We start from the raw sequence: 15,496 nt of genomic DNA, 5'->3' as shown, positions 1-15,496 counted from the left end.
CGGGATCCATGAGCCCAGCAAAAGAAAAAAACCCACACAGAAAAAAACACACCAAACGTGTTTGTAAATGTGAAAGGCGGTTGATAATGTCTTGCAAAGTGTAGGAAAAGCTAAGTGCAACATGAAGGGATAAGGGAAAGGGAACCAAACACTAGGGAAGGGAGCATGGAGCTGTGATGGAGCATGAAAAACTCGTACTGTGCTGGAGCATGAAGGACTCGTACTCTGATGGAGCATGAAGGACTCATACTGTGAAAGAGCGTGAGGGACTCGAACTGTGATGGAGCATGGAGGACTTGTAATGTGATGGATGATGGAGGACTCGTACTGTGATGGAACATGAGGGACTCGTACTGTGATAGAGCATGGAGGACTTGTAATGTAATGGATGATGGAGGACTCGTACTGTGATGGAACATGAAGGATTCGTACTGTCATGGAGCATGAAGAACTCGTACTGTGATGGAGCATGGAGGACTCGTACTGTGATGGAGCATGAAGGACTCGTACTGTGATGGAGCATGGAAGGGACTTGTACTGTGATGGATGATGGAGGACTCACACTGTGATGGAGCAAGAAGGACTCCTACTGTGATGGAGCATGGAGAGGACTTGTACTGTGATGGATGATGGAGGATTGATACTGTGATGGAGCATGGAGGACTTGTACTGTGATGGATTGTCACTTTTCTGCTCGTTGATTGTCCACCGTCCTTGGGGCTCTGTAAAATTTATCTTATTCATTTTGCTTCTCTGGTGATTGAGACATCTGGGCACCATTATGAAATGTGTTCTGCAGACTGGGAGCAAACTCCACCGTACAGTGCCCTAGGGTTAGGGTTAGGAATGGCTTCTTCTCAGTGAAAGCATGGCTTCATCTTCTGTTCAGCCAGGGCTGCTAGGTGAGCAGTGTGTGGTGGGGCAGCAGATGTAGGATGGAGTGGAGCTGCCTGCACCATTGGCTGCTTGCCTTTGACAGGCAGGCTGCCCCCTCCTCCTCCTTGCTGCCTGCCTATGTGTATGTGAGAAAATGGTTTTAAAGTGCTCTCGGATTTGCTGGCGTCTTTATCACAGTGATCCTGTCAGCTTGTAGAGAGAGACAGCCAGAGATCCAGGCAGTGTTTGCTTCCAATGGCACAGGCGGCTGGGATTGCTTGCATGCTGTGTATCGGGGTCTCTGTTCTCTCCTATGTCTCTGCTGCTGGCAGTGAAGGTAAGAGTCAGTTTGCTCTGGTCTGACACTTTCATGGCTCCACTTCTAGTTTGTTATATTGCATGCAGATTTTCTTCATTTTATTCCTTTTGCCAGAGGTAATCGTTATTTACTGCGTGTTTCATCTATTACCAAGCCGCCACGATCCTCATGACATGACGGCGATAGATGCAATATTCTGTCACTCTAAAGTTGCATCTGTCATTGATGCGGGGTGCCTTGGAGGTGCGTACAATCCTCTGAGGTCCTCCAGACAATATCGGCTGCACTTTGCCTGGGGCGACATGGTGGGACAACTCCTTTGAAGTGAGGACATTGACTGGGGAGCTGTCAAACTTGATATCTCTATCTGATGACTGACACCACCACAGCTGTGTCCATGACACTCGCCTCTTGTTGCTCCCTTTAGTCACATCCAACTTCTTCCCCATTAGACAGACCCTGCAGATGAGCCCATCCAGGTAACATTATAGTCTTCTGATACAATGGTGTGGATTTCACTGCCCTCAGAAAACGCCGCGTTGGCCGGGAACTGATAGCCATATATCGGGTAGTTATATGGAGTCTGCCCATGGGGACAGCGAGCCTGCAGTCTGTAGAGCGTTGGTCAAGCTGAATGATGATTACTGATATCCAACTTCTCAGGAGATCTGCAGTCGCTTATGTCTCTGTGGCAGCTCATCCGACTGGGCTGATTTATTCCAGAATTGGGAGAAATTACCGATTACCGGTGCTGGCTATCCAAAATGTAGGGCCAGTCAAGGAGAAATTATACATCAGATCACAGCCACCATCACACAGTACCATCAGAAATCACAGGGACCTTCATGGTCTGTAATGAGGAACGTGCAATGTGACTGCTCCCACCACTATGTCTGACCCATGCTATTGATGGTAGCCCCTTATGCCATCTACAATGTGTAAATGAAATCCCTGAGATCACACACACAACTGTTTTTCACCCATTAGCTGGACTGCCATATGAGAATGAAACTGTGTGATGCCACTCAGTGCCGTCCCCCGATGCCATCTCTAGGTGCCTTCCCTCGGTGCTTTCCATATGTGCCGTCCCCCGGTGCCATCCCGCGGTGCCTCCCTCTCCATCTGAACTGTACAGTCAGAGACTGATGGATCCCTGTGTATACAATCCTCATTCCTTTACATGATCACCACATCTAGCGCTTTAGCTGGACAAACACCTTAAATTACTATCGTGAAAGCTCATTAGTTTGAAGTTGGTCCTTATTATTCCCCCACATACTGTACATGTTCATTGGCATGCATGAGTTTCCGAAAAGGAGAAAGCTGCTTCAAAATGCTCCTGTCCCCTCCAGAATCCTCTGTCCTTCCTAGGCCCATCTGTTTCAATGCAAATTCTCTGTTCCACTCCTGACTCCTCTGTCCTTCTCCTCTAGACACATATCTCCTCCAGGACCATCTGCATCCATTAGACCCCTTTGTGCATTCCAGAATCTGGTGTCCACTCTAAATTTTTCCTTCCTCGCCTAACTTATCTGTCCTCATAAGATCCCTTTGTCCTTCCTCCAAACTCTTCTGTCCCTTCAAGATCAGGTTACCTTGATAGGGACCATTCTGTCCCCATCCAGATGTCTGTCTCTTCCCAAGACCTAACCAACCCCTCCAGAGATGTAAGTCTCCTTCAAACTTCTTTGTCTCCTATAGACATTTTTTCTTCCAAATGATTGTGTCCTCTCATCAGGCTCTTCCATATCCTCTAGATCACTCTCTCCTCTCCATACACTTCAGTCTCTTGAAGACACAAAAGAGCACAGTGAGGTCAAAAAATACTCTGCTGTAAAAAAGTGACAGTAAATAAGCAAGTGCTAGTCAAAGAATGGAAAAAATACAGGGTATTAAGTTAATACTTTTTTTGCAAAAAAAATGTATATTAAGCTGCTCCACCAATCGTTAAGGTATACCCATAATAGAGCAGTCCTAGCTAATGTATATAATCCCTATCTGATGTATTTAAAAACCTGATCATCTGTATAGTGCCTGTATAAGCAGGGTTCAGAGAGAAAATATCCATGTGGACCTGCTAGATGGAACAGCTTCAGTGCAAATGACCCACAGAGGAATGGTGGACTCCCCAATCTTGTAGAAACAAGAGAACAATTATAGAACCAAAATCACATGGGCTACTTGCACAGTGAAGAAGTCTGTAGGAACATGTTCACACCACCAAGAAACTTGAAGACACAAAAGAGCACAGTGAGGTCAAAAAATACTCTGCTGTAAAAAAGTCACAGTAAATAAGCAAGTGCTAGTCAAAGAATGGAAAAAATGCAGGGTATTAAGTTAATACGTTTTTTTGCAACAAAAATGTATATTAAGCCGCTCCACCAATCGTCAAGGTATACCCTTAATAGAGCAGTCCTAACTAATGTATATAATCCCTATCTGATGTATTTAAAAACCTGATCATCTCTAAAGTACCTGTATAAGCAGGGTTCAGAGAGAAAGGTCCACATGGATATTTTCTCTCTGAACCCTTCTTATACAGGTACTATACAGATGATCAGGTTTTTAACCCCTTCATTACCTTGGGATTTTTAGTTTTTCCGTGTTCGTTTTTCACTCCCCTCCTTCCCAGAGCCATAACTTTTTTATTTTTCTGTCAATTTGTCCATGTGAGGGCTTATTTTTTGCAGAACGAGTTTTCCTTTTGAACGACATCATTGGTTTTAGCATGTCGTGTACTAGAAAACGGGAAAAAAATTCCAAGTGCAGTGAAATTGCAAAAAAAGTGCAGTCCCACACTTGTTTTTTGTTTGGCTTTTTTGCTGGGTTCACTAAATGCTAAAACTGACCTGCCATTATGATTCTCCAGGTCACTACGAGTTCATAGACACCTAACATGACTAGGTTATTTTTTACCTAAGTGGTGAAAAAAAATTCCAAACTTTGCTAAAAAAAAATAAAAAAATTGCGCCATTTTCCGATACTTGTAGCGTTTCCATTTTTCATGATCTGGGGTCGGTTGAGGGCTTATTTTTTGCGTGCCGAGCTGGCGTTTTTAATTATAGCATTTTGGTGCAGATACGTTCTTTTGATCGCCCGTTATTGCATTTTAATGCAATGTCACGGCGACCAAAAAAACCTAATTCTGGCGTTTCTAATTTTTTTCTCGCTACACTGTTTAGCGATCAGGTTAATGCTTTTTTTATTGATAGATCGGGCGATTCTGAACACGGCGATACCAAATATGTGTAGGTTTGATTTTTTTTATTGATTTATTTTGATTGGGGCGAAAGGGGGGTGATTTAAACGTTTACTTTTTTTTATTTTTTTCACTTTTTTTTCACTTTTTTTTTTTTACTTTTGCCATGCTTCAATAGCCTCCATGGGAGGCTAGAAGCAGGCACAGCACGATCGCCTCTGCTACATATCAGCGATCTGCTGTTCGCTGCTATGCAGCAGAAAATCAGGTGTGCTGTGAGCGCCGACCACAGGGTGGCGCTCACAGCTGCCGGGGATCTGTAACCATAGAGGTCTCAAGGACCTCTATGGTTACAATACTGAAGCATCGCCGACCTCCGATCATGTGACGGGGGTCGGCGATGCCGTCATTTCCGGCCGCGCGGCCGGATGCGGTAGTTAAATGCCGCTGTCTGCGTTTGACAGCGGCATTTAACTAGTTAATAGGGGCGGGCAGATCGCGATTCTGCCCGTGCCTATTACGGGCACATGTCAGCTGTTCAAAACAGCTGAAATGTCCCGGCTTTGATGCGGGCTCACCGCTGGAGCCCGCATCAAAGAGGGGCTTCTGACCTCGGACGTACTATCCCATCCGAGGTCAGAAAGGGGTTAAATACATCAGATAGGGATTATATACATTAGTTAGGACTGCTCTATTATGGGTATACCTTGACGATTGGTGGAGCAGCTTAATATACATTTTTTTTTGCAAAAAAACGTATTAACTTAAAGGGCCACTGTCACCCCCCCCAGCCGTTATAAACTAAAAGAGCCACCTTGTGCAGCAGTAATGCTGCAGTCTAACAAGGTGGCTCTTTTAGTTTTTGATTCATTTATTACCTCAATAAAGCGTTTTAAAAATTGGCCACAAATACCAGATTTTGTACCTGGAGGCGGTCCGAATCGTCCTCTATCAATCACCCAACTGCCGTCACTCTTCTCTTCAGGGGCGATGGTCGCCGCCACCTGAGCGCTGTTGCTTCTTAAATCCGGCGCCTGCGCTGTGCGTGCCTGCTTGGGGCCTGCGCAGTCTTCATTGTCAGTCACAGCTCAGATGCCGGGTGCCTGACTGCGCCTGTGCGGGCAGTGCGGCCACGCTGTTCCTGAATCCCCGTCCCGCACTGTGTTATTGATTATGCACAGTGCGGGGCTGGGGTTCCTGGGCATGCGCACTGCGCTTGTCAGACGCTCCCCCGGTCCCCCGCCTTCCAGCGTTGTTCTTTGTGGCTGTTCAAAACGTCGGCAATGAAACCTGTATATTCCGGCAATGCTGGAAGGCGGGGGACCGGGGGAGCGTCTGACAAGCGCAGTGCGCATGCCCAGGAACCCCAGCCCCGCACTGTGCATAATGAATAACACAGTGCAGGCCCCAGGCAGGCACGCACAGCGCAGGCGCCGGATTTAAGAAGCAACAGCGCGCAGGGGGCGGCGACCATCGCCCCTGAAGAGAAGAGTGACGGCAGTTGCGAGATTGATAGAGAACGATTCGGACCGCCTCCAGGTACAAAATCTGGTATTTGTGGCCAATTTTTAAAACTCTTTATTGAGCTAATAAATGAATCAAAAACTAAAAGAGCCACCTTGTTAGACTGCAGCATTACTGCTGCACAAGGTGGCTCTTTTAGTTTATAACGGCTGGGGGGGGGGTGACAGTGGCCCTTTAATACCCTGTATTTTTTCCATTCTTTGACTAGCACTTGCTTATTTACTGTGACTTTTTTACAGCAGAGTATTTTTTGACCTCACTGTGCTCTTTTGTGTCTTCAAGTTTCTTGGTGGTGTGAACATGTTCCTACAGACTTCTTCACTGTGCAAGTAGCCCATGTGTTTTTGGTTCTATAATTGTTCTCTTGTTTCTACAAGATTGGGGAGTCGACCACTCCTCTGTGGGTCATTTGCACTGAAGCTCTTCCATCTAGCCAGTCCACATGGATATTTTCTCTCTGAACCCTGCTTATATAGGTACTATACAGATGATCAGGTTTTTAAATACATCAGATAGGGATTATATACATTAGTTAGGACTGCTCTATTAAGGGTATACCTTGACGATTGGTGGAGCAGCTTAATATACATTTTTTTTGCAAAAAAAACGTATTAACTTAATACCCTGTATTTTTTCCATTCTTTGACTAGCACTTGCTTATTTACTGAGACTTTTTTTTACAGCAGAGTATTTTTTTACTTCACTGTGCTCTTTTGTGTCTTCAAGTTTCTTGGTGCTGTGAACATGTTCCTACAGACTTCTTCACTGTGCAAGTAGCCCATGTGTTTTTGGTTCTACACTTCAGTCTTTTTAGACTCCTTTCTCCTGTCCATAAACCCCTGCTCTGTCAAGATCTCTCTGTTCCTTCTATAGATTTGTGTCCCACTCTAAACCCATCTTTCCATGATGCAGACTCTTTTGCCCTCTCTAGAGCATGCTATCCACTCTAGAAACAATTTATTCTCGCCAGATTCGTTACTTCCAGCGGAATAATGTGAACTCCAGTCTTCTATAGCCCCTACAGATCAATCTGCCTCCTTTAAAATGATACATTCCTTCTAAACACTGGTTGCAGTAAATGTTCTGTGTCTGGAGATCTCGGCCATGTAATGTCCGTCTTATGGGGTGGAGATCATTGGTCCTGTAATGTCTCATGCGGTGGAGGTCTTTGGTCATGTAACGTCATAAGTGTGAAGATTTCAGTCATGTACTGTCCAGGGTCGATGATGTCCTCAGTCATGTAATGTGTTGCTTGTGGAGGTCTTGGTCATGTAATCTCCCTAGCGGTTAAGGTCCTTGTTCATTCCTTGTATTGCATGGCATGTAGAGTTTTCAGTCATGTGAAGCCCCGTGTGATTGAGACCCACATTCATGTAATGTCCCATGTGATGGAGATCTTTGGTCATGTATTGTCCTGAGTGTGGAGGTCTTGGTCACTTAATGTCCCAAGTCATTCAGGCTTTTAGTCATGTATTGTCCTGTGTGTTGAGCTCTCAGGCATGTAATGTCCCATATGGTTAGGGTAAAGTGGTCCTTGGTCACGCAGTTCGCAGTGTGAGGAAATGTTGCTCATGTAGTGTTCTGAGTGTTGGAGGTCTCGTTCATGTAATATCCTGCTTGTGGAGGTCTTGGTCATGTAATGTCCCATGTGGTGGAGGTCATCTGTGATGTAATGTCCTGGATGTGGAGGTCTTGGTCATGTAATATACTGGGTGCAGAGGTCTTGGACATTTAATGTACTGCGTTTGGAGGTCTTGGTCATGTAGTGTCCATGTAGTGTGGAGGAGTTTGGAGGAAGAGAAGGACAGAGGAGTCTGGAAGTGGGCAGATGAGCCAAAGGGCAACAGAAAAGAGTCTGGAGGGGAAAGAAGTCTTTAGGGGAAAAGAGTACACTAGAAAATATTATATTATAAAAATAAAGATTATTAAAAAAAATACTGAGAATTATGAAAGAGTTGAGGCAGAGCATTCTGATGGGATCAGAGGAGTCTGAAGAGGTGAGAGGTGACAGAGGTTTGAAAAGAATATAGGGGTCTATAGGTGATAGAAGTTTGGGGAAAACAGAGACAGAGGGAAAAAGAGGAATATAAATGAAACAAACCAGTATGGAAAGAGAAAGAATACATATAGGTTTGAGGAAAGAACGAGAAGTATGAAGGACAGAGAGGTTCATACTGGACTGAGGGGCCTGTAGGAGGACAAAGAGTCTGAGGGCAACAAACAAGTATGGACAGGACAGAGAAGGATCTGTAGGTGACAGAGAAGTCTGGATTAGGGTTTTATGGTAACAGACTTTAAAAAAAAAAAAAAAAAAAAGGAAATAAGATAATGATTATTATGATGATGATCAACAAAAGGAGAATAATTACGTAGCAAATACAAATGGCCATCAATTTCGATCAAGGCATTGGACAGGATAAAGGGAAAGGGTATATACAGTGCCTTGCGAAAGTGTTCACCCCCCTGAAACTTTTCAACCTTTTCCCACATATCATGCTTCAAACATAAAGAGACCAAATGTCAATTTTTGGTGAGGAATCAACAACAAGTGGAACATAATTGTGAAGTTGAATTAAATGTATTGGTTATTTTACATTTCTGTGGAAAATCAAAAACTGAAAAGTGGGGCGTGCAATATTATTCAGCCCCTTTAACTTAATACTTTGTTGCGCCACCTTTTGCTGCGGTTACAAGTCGCTTGGGTTTTGTCTCTATCAGTTTTGTACATGGAGAGACTGAAATTCTTGCCCGTTCTTCCTTGGCAAACAGCTCGAGCTCAGTGAGGATTGATGGAGATCGTTTGTGAACAGCAGTTTTCAGCTCTTTCCACAGATTCTCGATTGGATTGAGGTCTGGACTTTGACTTGGCCATTGTAACACCTGGATACGTTTATTTGTGAACCATTCCACTGTAGATTTTGCTTTATATTTGGGGTCATTGTCTTGTTGGAAAACAAATCTCCGTCCCAGTCAAAGTCTTTTGCAGACTCCAACAGATTTTCTTCAAGAATGGTCCTGTATTTGGCTTCATCCATCTTCCCATCAATTTTAACCATCTTCCCTGTCCCTGCTGATGAAAAGCAGGCCCAAACCATGATGCTGCCACCACCATGTTTGACATTGGGGATGGTGTGTTCAGGGTGATGACCTGTGTTGCCTTTACGCCAAACATATCGTTTGGCATTGTTGCCAAAAAGTTCGATTTTGGTTTCATCTGACCAGAGCACCTTCTTACACATGTTTGGTGTATCTCCCAGGTGGCTTGTCGAAAACGTTAAACAATACTTTTTATGGATATCTTTGAGAAATGGCTTTCTTCTTGCCACTCTTCCATAAAGGCCAGATTTGTGCACTGTACGACTGATTGTTGTCCTATGGACAGACTGTCCCACCTCAGCTGTAGATCTCTGCAGTTCATCCAGAGTGATCATGGGCCTCTTGGCTGCATCTCTGATCAGTCTTCTCCTTGTTTGAGATGAAAGTTGAGAGGGACGGCCGTGTCTTGGTAGATTTGCAGTAGTATGATACTGCAGCGCCCCAGAGTCCTGGTCGTTGCAGTACTGATGCTCCGGCGCTAAGGGGGGCTATGGTACGTCTGATGGCACTGAAGGAGTTCATCTTACCAGGTATCACAGACACCAATACATTTCACAGTCTGGCCTCCAGGGGGAGCTAAGGGTACTATGTATTAGGCCACTCCTCACAATCTGGTAAAACCGGGGGTTAGGCAGGAAGTTAGAGGAGAAAGCTGACTGGGTTGGAACCAGGCAACACCTTGTGGCAGAGGGTGTTGTAGGGGAAGATTCAGAGGGGTCCCTGTCAGGGGTGGGATCCTGACAGAGGCCTAGCAACCAGAGAGAACGCTACGGGACCGCGCCTGCACGATATAGCGGCGGTACCCCAAGAAAGGACAAGAAGCGAGGTTTATTGTGCTGAGTGAGAAACGAGATCAACGCAACAAGGAGAATACCAGTAGGAGTCGTGCTGTAAGACGAGGCAACATCCTACTGAGGCGCGTAACCGGTGGCCGGAACGCCGAGGAAGTATAGAGCTCCAGGCCAAACTTCAAACCTACGGCAGGACAGTCAGTTATAGGCGGGCTGTCTCACCCAATTGACCTAGGAAGACACAGGGGGGTAACAACAGGAGTGGGGCGACGCTAGAGTCCTGGAAGAGCTCCGAGCCTCCCCGTCATACGGGTGCGTCCTAACCATAAGATCTGGGGGACGTGGAAGAACATCAGAATCGAGTTGTGAGGGAGCACGAGAAACAGACACAACAGTTGTGGGGACTATCCCGTGAGCACAGCAGGGGAGGACCGCAACACACAAGCGCTAGAAGGTAGGCACAGATTTCCACCTGCAAAGGGAACTCTGGAGGTGCCATCGGACCGGCCGGACTTGCGCAGCCTGGTTAACCGTATTCCGGACTGAGGATCCTGAAGCCTTCAGTAAAGAGGTAAAGAGACTGCAACCTGGTGTCCTCGTTATTTACCGCGACCGGCACTTCACCGCACCATAACGACATCCCATACCTCCACCTTCATTGTACGCCCCTCAGCAGGGTCACTTACCGGGTCTAGCCACCGTGACAACTCCAGAACAGAGACTCAGAGACCCGGTACCGGGTACCCCTCGGCCCTGCGACAGTGGGGGCGCTGCAATACTCCTTCCATTTCAATATGATCGCTTGCACAGTGCTCCTTGGGATGTTTAAAGTTTTGGAAATCATTTTGTATCCAAATCCGGCTTTAAACTTCTCCACAACAGTATCACGGACCTACCTGTTGTATTCCTTGGTCTTCATGATGCTCTTTGTGCTTCACACAGAACCCTGAGACTATCACGGAGCAGGTGAATTTATACGGGGACTTGATTACACACAGGTGGATTATGTTTATTATCATTAGGCATTTAGGACAACATTGGATCATTCAGAGATCCACAATGAACTTCTGGAGGGAGTTTGCTGCACTGAAAGTAAAGGGGCCGAATAATATTGCACGCCCCACTTTTCAGTTTTTGAATTTCCACAAAAATTTAAAAAAACCAATAGATTTCGTTCAACTTCACAATTGTGTTCCACTTGTTGTTGATTCTTCACCAAAAATTTACATTTGGTATCTTTAGTCTATGTGCACACGTAGAATGGTCCTCTGCAGATTTTTCCGCAGCGGATTTGATAAATCAGCAGGGCAAAAACACTGTGTTTTTCCTGCAGATTTATAGCGGATTTACCACGGATTTACCACGGTTTTTGTGTGGATTCCACCTGCGGTTTTACACCTGCGGATTCCTATTGAGCAGGTGTAAACCGCTGCGGATTCCGCAGAAAGAATTGACTTACCTCGGAATCTAAACTGCTGCTTTTCAGCGCGTTTTTTTTCCGCAGCATGGGCACAGCGTTTTTGGTTTTCCATAGGTTTACATGGTACTGTAAACTCATGGGAAACTGCTGCGGATCCGCAGCAATTTCTGCAACGTGTGCACATAGCTTTATGTTTGAAGCATGATATGTGGGAAAAGGTTGAAAAGTTCCAGGGAGCCAAATACTTTCGCAAGGCACTGTATGACCACACTGTACAATCCAGTCTGCCCCACAAGAGCCAATCTTTTCATCCTGATCCCAATTGCCAATCTATTAGACCAAACATTCAGACAAGAACTTTAACACATGTACATAATTCTTTATTTTCTTCTAGTATGAAGCGGTCAGCTGTTCCCACTGTGACCAGCTCCTGCGGTAGACGGAATGGTAGACTTAGGGCTCGCTCACATAAGCCTATATGTTGGACGATGTGTGTCTTATCGGATAACACTGTGACAAATTATATAGTATGGGGCACTACTGATCAGCATTTTTTTCTCATACTGATCTGAGTTGCTTCCCAAATTGGATTGCAGTCACCCATTCATGTCTTTGGGTGTGTATAAAACATCAGACTGTACTCAGATGACATCCTCGGACTCAGACAATGTAGAAGATGGATAAATCTTGTTCTCCATCTTCTCACCCGTGCTACTATGCCCTCATCCGAGAGAATCAAATCACAGTAAGCTGAGTCCGAGTGTCTCTCGGAGGAGAGAATCTACACTCGTGTGACCCTGGCCTAATAGTTCTCATGGTAAAAAGTTTTGTATCCTCTGGTGAACGAACCTTTTTTCTCCAGACGGCATGCCCCGTTACGTGATACATCTTTTAATAGTACTTTTTGTATGGGTCATTTATGTACTTATGTATGTCGCCCCTTAGACATCTCTTCTCAATGCTAAAAATATTTTAATTATTTTAGTCTTTCCCCATAACTAAGATCCGCCCCACTGCTTATCAGTTTTCTGGATCCTTCTTTGTACTTTTTAGAGCTTAAGGACATCCTTTCTATGAGCCAATCCCCAAAACTGAGCTGCACATTGGAGATGAGGATCGTGAGAGGTTAAATTAAGGTGTTGGAACTACGTCCCAGCCCTGTGGGTTCATAACTCTATTCCTACATGACAGTATAGATTCACAGCAGAGTGCAGCAGCCGCTGTATATGCCGATCCTCTATGCTCCCCAGATACCGTAATATTATGGAGATGGTATCGGTGTACGGTGTGACCCCATCACCATAGATATACAGTGTGTACATGTACAGCTCTGGCAAAAATGAAGAGACCACTGCACAATGTTCAGTTCCTCTGATTTTTCTCTTTATATTTTTGAGTTAAATGTAAATTGTTCTTTTATTCTATAAACTACTGACAACACGTCTCCGAAGTTCCAAGCAATAAATTTTGTATTTATTTTCTGAAAATGAGAAATGGTCAAAATAACTAAAACATGCATTGCTTGCAGACCTGAAATAATGCAAAGAAACCAAGTTCATAATCATTTAGAAACAACAATACTAATGTTTTACCTCAGGAAGAGTTCAGAAATCAATATTTTGTGGAATAACCATGATTGCTAATCCCAGCTTTCCTGCGTCTTGGCAGCTTTCCACCAGTCTCTCACACTGCTTCTGGGTGACCTTATGCCACTCCTGGTACAATAATGTCAGCCGTTCTTCTCTGTTTGATGGCTTGTGACTATCCATCCTCCTCTCGATTACATTCCAGAGGTTTTCAGTGGGGTTCAGGTCTGGAGATTGGGCAGCCATGACAAGGATTTGATGTGGTGGTCTTTCATCCACACCTTGATTGACCCAGCTGTGTGGCATGGTGCATTGTCCTGCTGGAAAAACCAGCCCTCAGAGTTGGGGAACATTGCCTGAGCAGAAGGAATCAACTGTTTTTCCAGGATAACCTTGTATGCAGCTTGATTCATACGTCCTTCGCAAAGAACAACCTGCCCAATTCCAGCCTTGCTGAAGCATCCCCAGATCATCACCGATCCTCCACCAAATCTCACAGTGGGTGCAAGACATTGTGGCTGGTACGCCTCTAAATAGATAAATGGATAGATAATAGATAGATAGATAGATAGATAGATAGATAGATAGATAGATAGATAATAGATAGATCATAGATAACAGATAATAGATAGATAGATACATAATAGTAGATAGATGCTAGATATATAGATAGATGATAGATAATAGATAGATCATAGATAACAGATAGTAGATAGATACACAATAGTATAGATGCTAAATATATAGATAATAGATGGATGTGTAAAAGAAATCACCTCCCATAAACACTGCTGACATCACACATGAACCTGGTGTGAACTCGGTCACAGGGAGGGAAAGCTCCACATTCATATTCTGCATTATTCCTGGAACACGGGCCGATAATGGTTTAATTATCAATGTGAAGGGAATTGTTCCAAAGGAGCTGAAGCCGCCGGGAAGTCTCTCGGGAAGCCTTTGAAGTTTTAATCGTGTGCAATTGTAGCTGGAGGGGACAGTTCCTACATCATTGACCGTAATGCTGCCAGTTATAAAAATGCTCTCATTAAAGTTCGGACTGCAGCCTCCATTATCCCTTATAGCAGCTCTATCAGTATGGATGGAGAGATAGATAACAGATAAAAGACAGATATTAGATAGATAATAGATAGATAATAGATAGATGATTGATAGATGATAGATAATAGATAGATAGATAGATAGATAGATAGATAGATAGATAGATAATAGATTATATATAATAGATAGATTATATGGTGGATAGATAGATAATAGAAACTGTAGATAATAGATAGATAATAAATAGATAATAGATATACAGATAGATATTAGATAATAGATGGTTATAGATAATAGATTATATATAATAGATAGATAATAGGTTATATGGTGGATAGATAAATAATAGATACTGTAGATAATAGATAGATAATAGATATACAGATAGATAATAGATAGATAGATAAAAGATACTATAGATAGGTAATCCTTCTATATTATTTCAAAACACTCTTTTTCGGTGATTACTTTGTATCTCCGTTCATACTGCACCCACACACACAAATGATACACCATTTGAAAGTTAAACTTGCCCCCTTCAGCAAGAAAATAGCCAAACAAACCACACATCCATGATGTGATCAAAAAATACAGTTTAAACATTAATTTTCAGAAACCTGAAGTAAGGGAAAATGACCTGCTGGTGGCACCACACTACCCCAAAGAACACTACCATGAAGCCGCTTACAGACATCACAAACAAATCCTAACATTTACCTTGTGGGCTTTCCAGCTTGCCGAACTCCTTGCCCAGCCGATTTCAGGCACATTGGAGAATTGCACACTTCACTGCAGGTGAGTCAGATATGCAAACACATTTGTAAACATGCACTGCTTTTTCAGTGATTAATTCACCCCACACACAAATGGTGAGTCACATATGCAAACACATTTGTAAAGATGCACTGCTTTTTCGGTGATTACTTCTCCCCACCCACACAAATAATACACCATTTGAAAGGTAAACTTGCCCCTTCAGCAACAAAAAGACACAAACAAACCACACATTCATGATTTGATCAATAAATACAGTTTAAACATTCATTTTCAGAAACCTGCAGAAAAAAACAATAACCTGCAGGTGGAACCACAACCTCAAGACCTTTTTTTAGCCTCTACTTATCAAACCAATTTATTGTATTACCAATCTACATATATAAATACCTCTTTGTGTTCATCATCTCATTAAATACATTAACATTTGACCAGCTTGATTTTCCTGAAATTGCCTGCACCCCCGACAACCAGTATGTGAAAATTTTGCACGGGCCAACTAGTAGATAGATAATAGATATATAATAGATAGATATTTTTTATTTTTCATTTATACAAATGGATATTTGTTTGGAGGGCCCTGCACCCTGAATTCATCTATACAGTGCTGTTCCATTTTTTCCTTCTAGATAGATTATAGATAATAGATAGATGATAGATAGATAATAGATAGATGATAGATAATGGATAATATATAGAGACATATTTCATAAATGTGAAGGTTAGGGTGACATCACAGAGGTCGCTGCCTTGTCATGTCTGGTGGGCTCTCCTGAATTGGCCACCTCCATGGTATAAGAATGTTCTCTATGGCAGGGATGCTGTTTATCTGTCACATATGGATGTTCACAG

At 43.5% G+C, this 15,496-nt stretch overlaps 1 protein-coding gene across 2 annotated transcripts in view; it reads left to right on the top strand.

Moving 5' to 3' along the window:
• Window positions 1-1,052: 1,052 nt before the first annotated feature.
• The window catches only part of EPHA8 (EPH receptor A8), a 123,722-nt gene continuing 109,278 nt past the window's right edge, over window positions 1,053-15,496 (top strand). For both annotated transcript variants that reach the window (XM_077260520.1, XM_077260519.1), the window contains exon 1: window positions 1,053-1,213. In XM_077260520.1, coding sequence (XP_077116635.1) covers window positions 1,132-1,213 — 82 coding nt within the window. In that variant the 5' untranslated portion in view covers window positions 1,053-1,131. The remainder of the gene's footprint in view (window positions 1,214-15,496) is intronic.

Source organism: Ranitomeya variabilis, chromosome 4 (genome assembly GCF_051348905.1).
Source record: "Ranitomeya variabilis isolate aRanVar5 chromosome 4, aRanVar5.hap1, whole genome shotgun sequence".
Classification (NCBI taxonomy): Eukaryota; Metazoa; Chordata; class Amphibia; order Anura; family Dendrobatidae; genus Ranitomeya; species Ranitomeya variabilis.
Note: the sequence above shows the minus strand (reverse complement) of the source record. Positions and strands in the feature narration are given on the sequence as shown.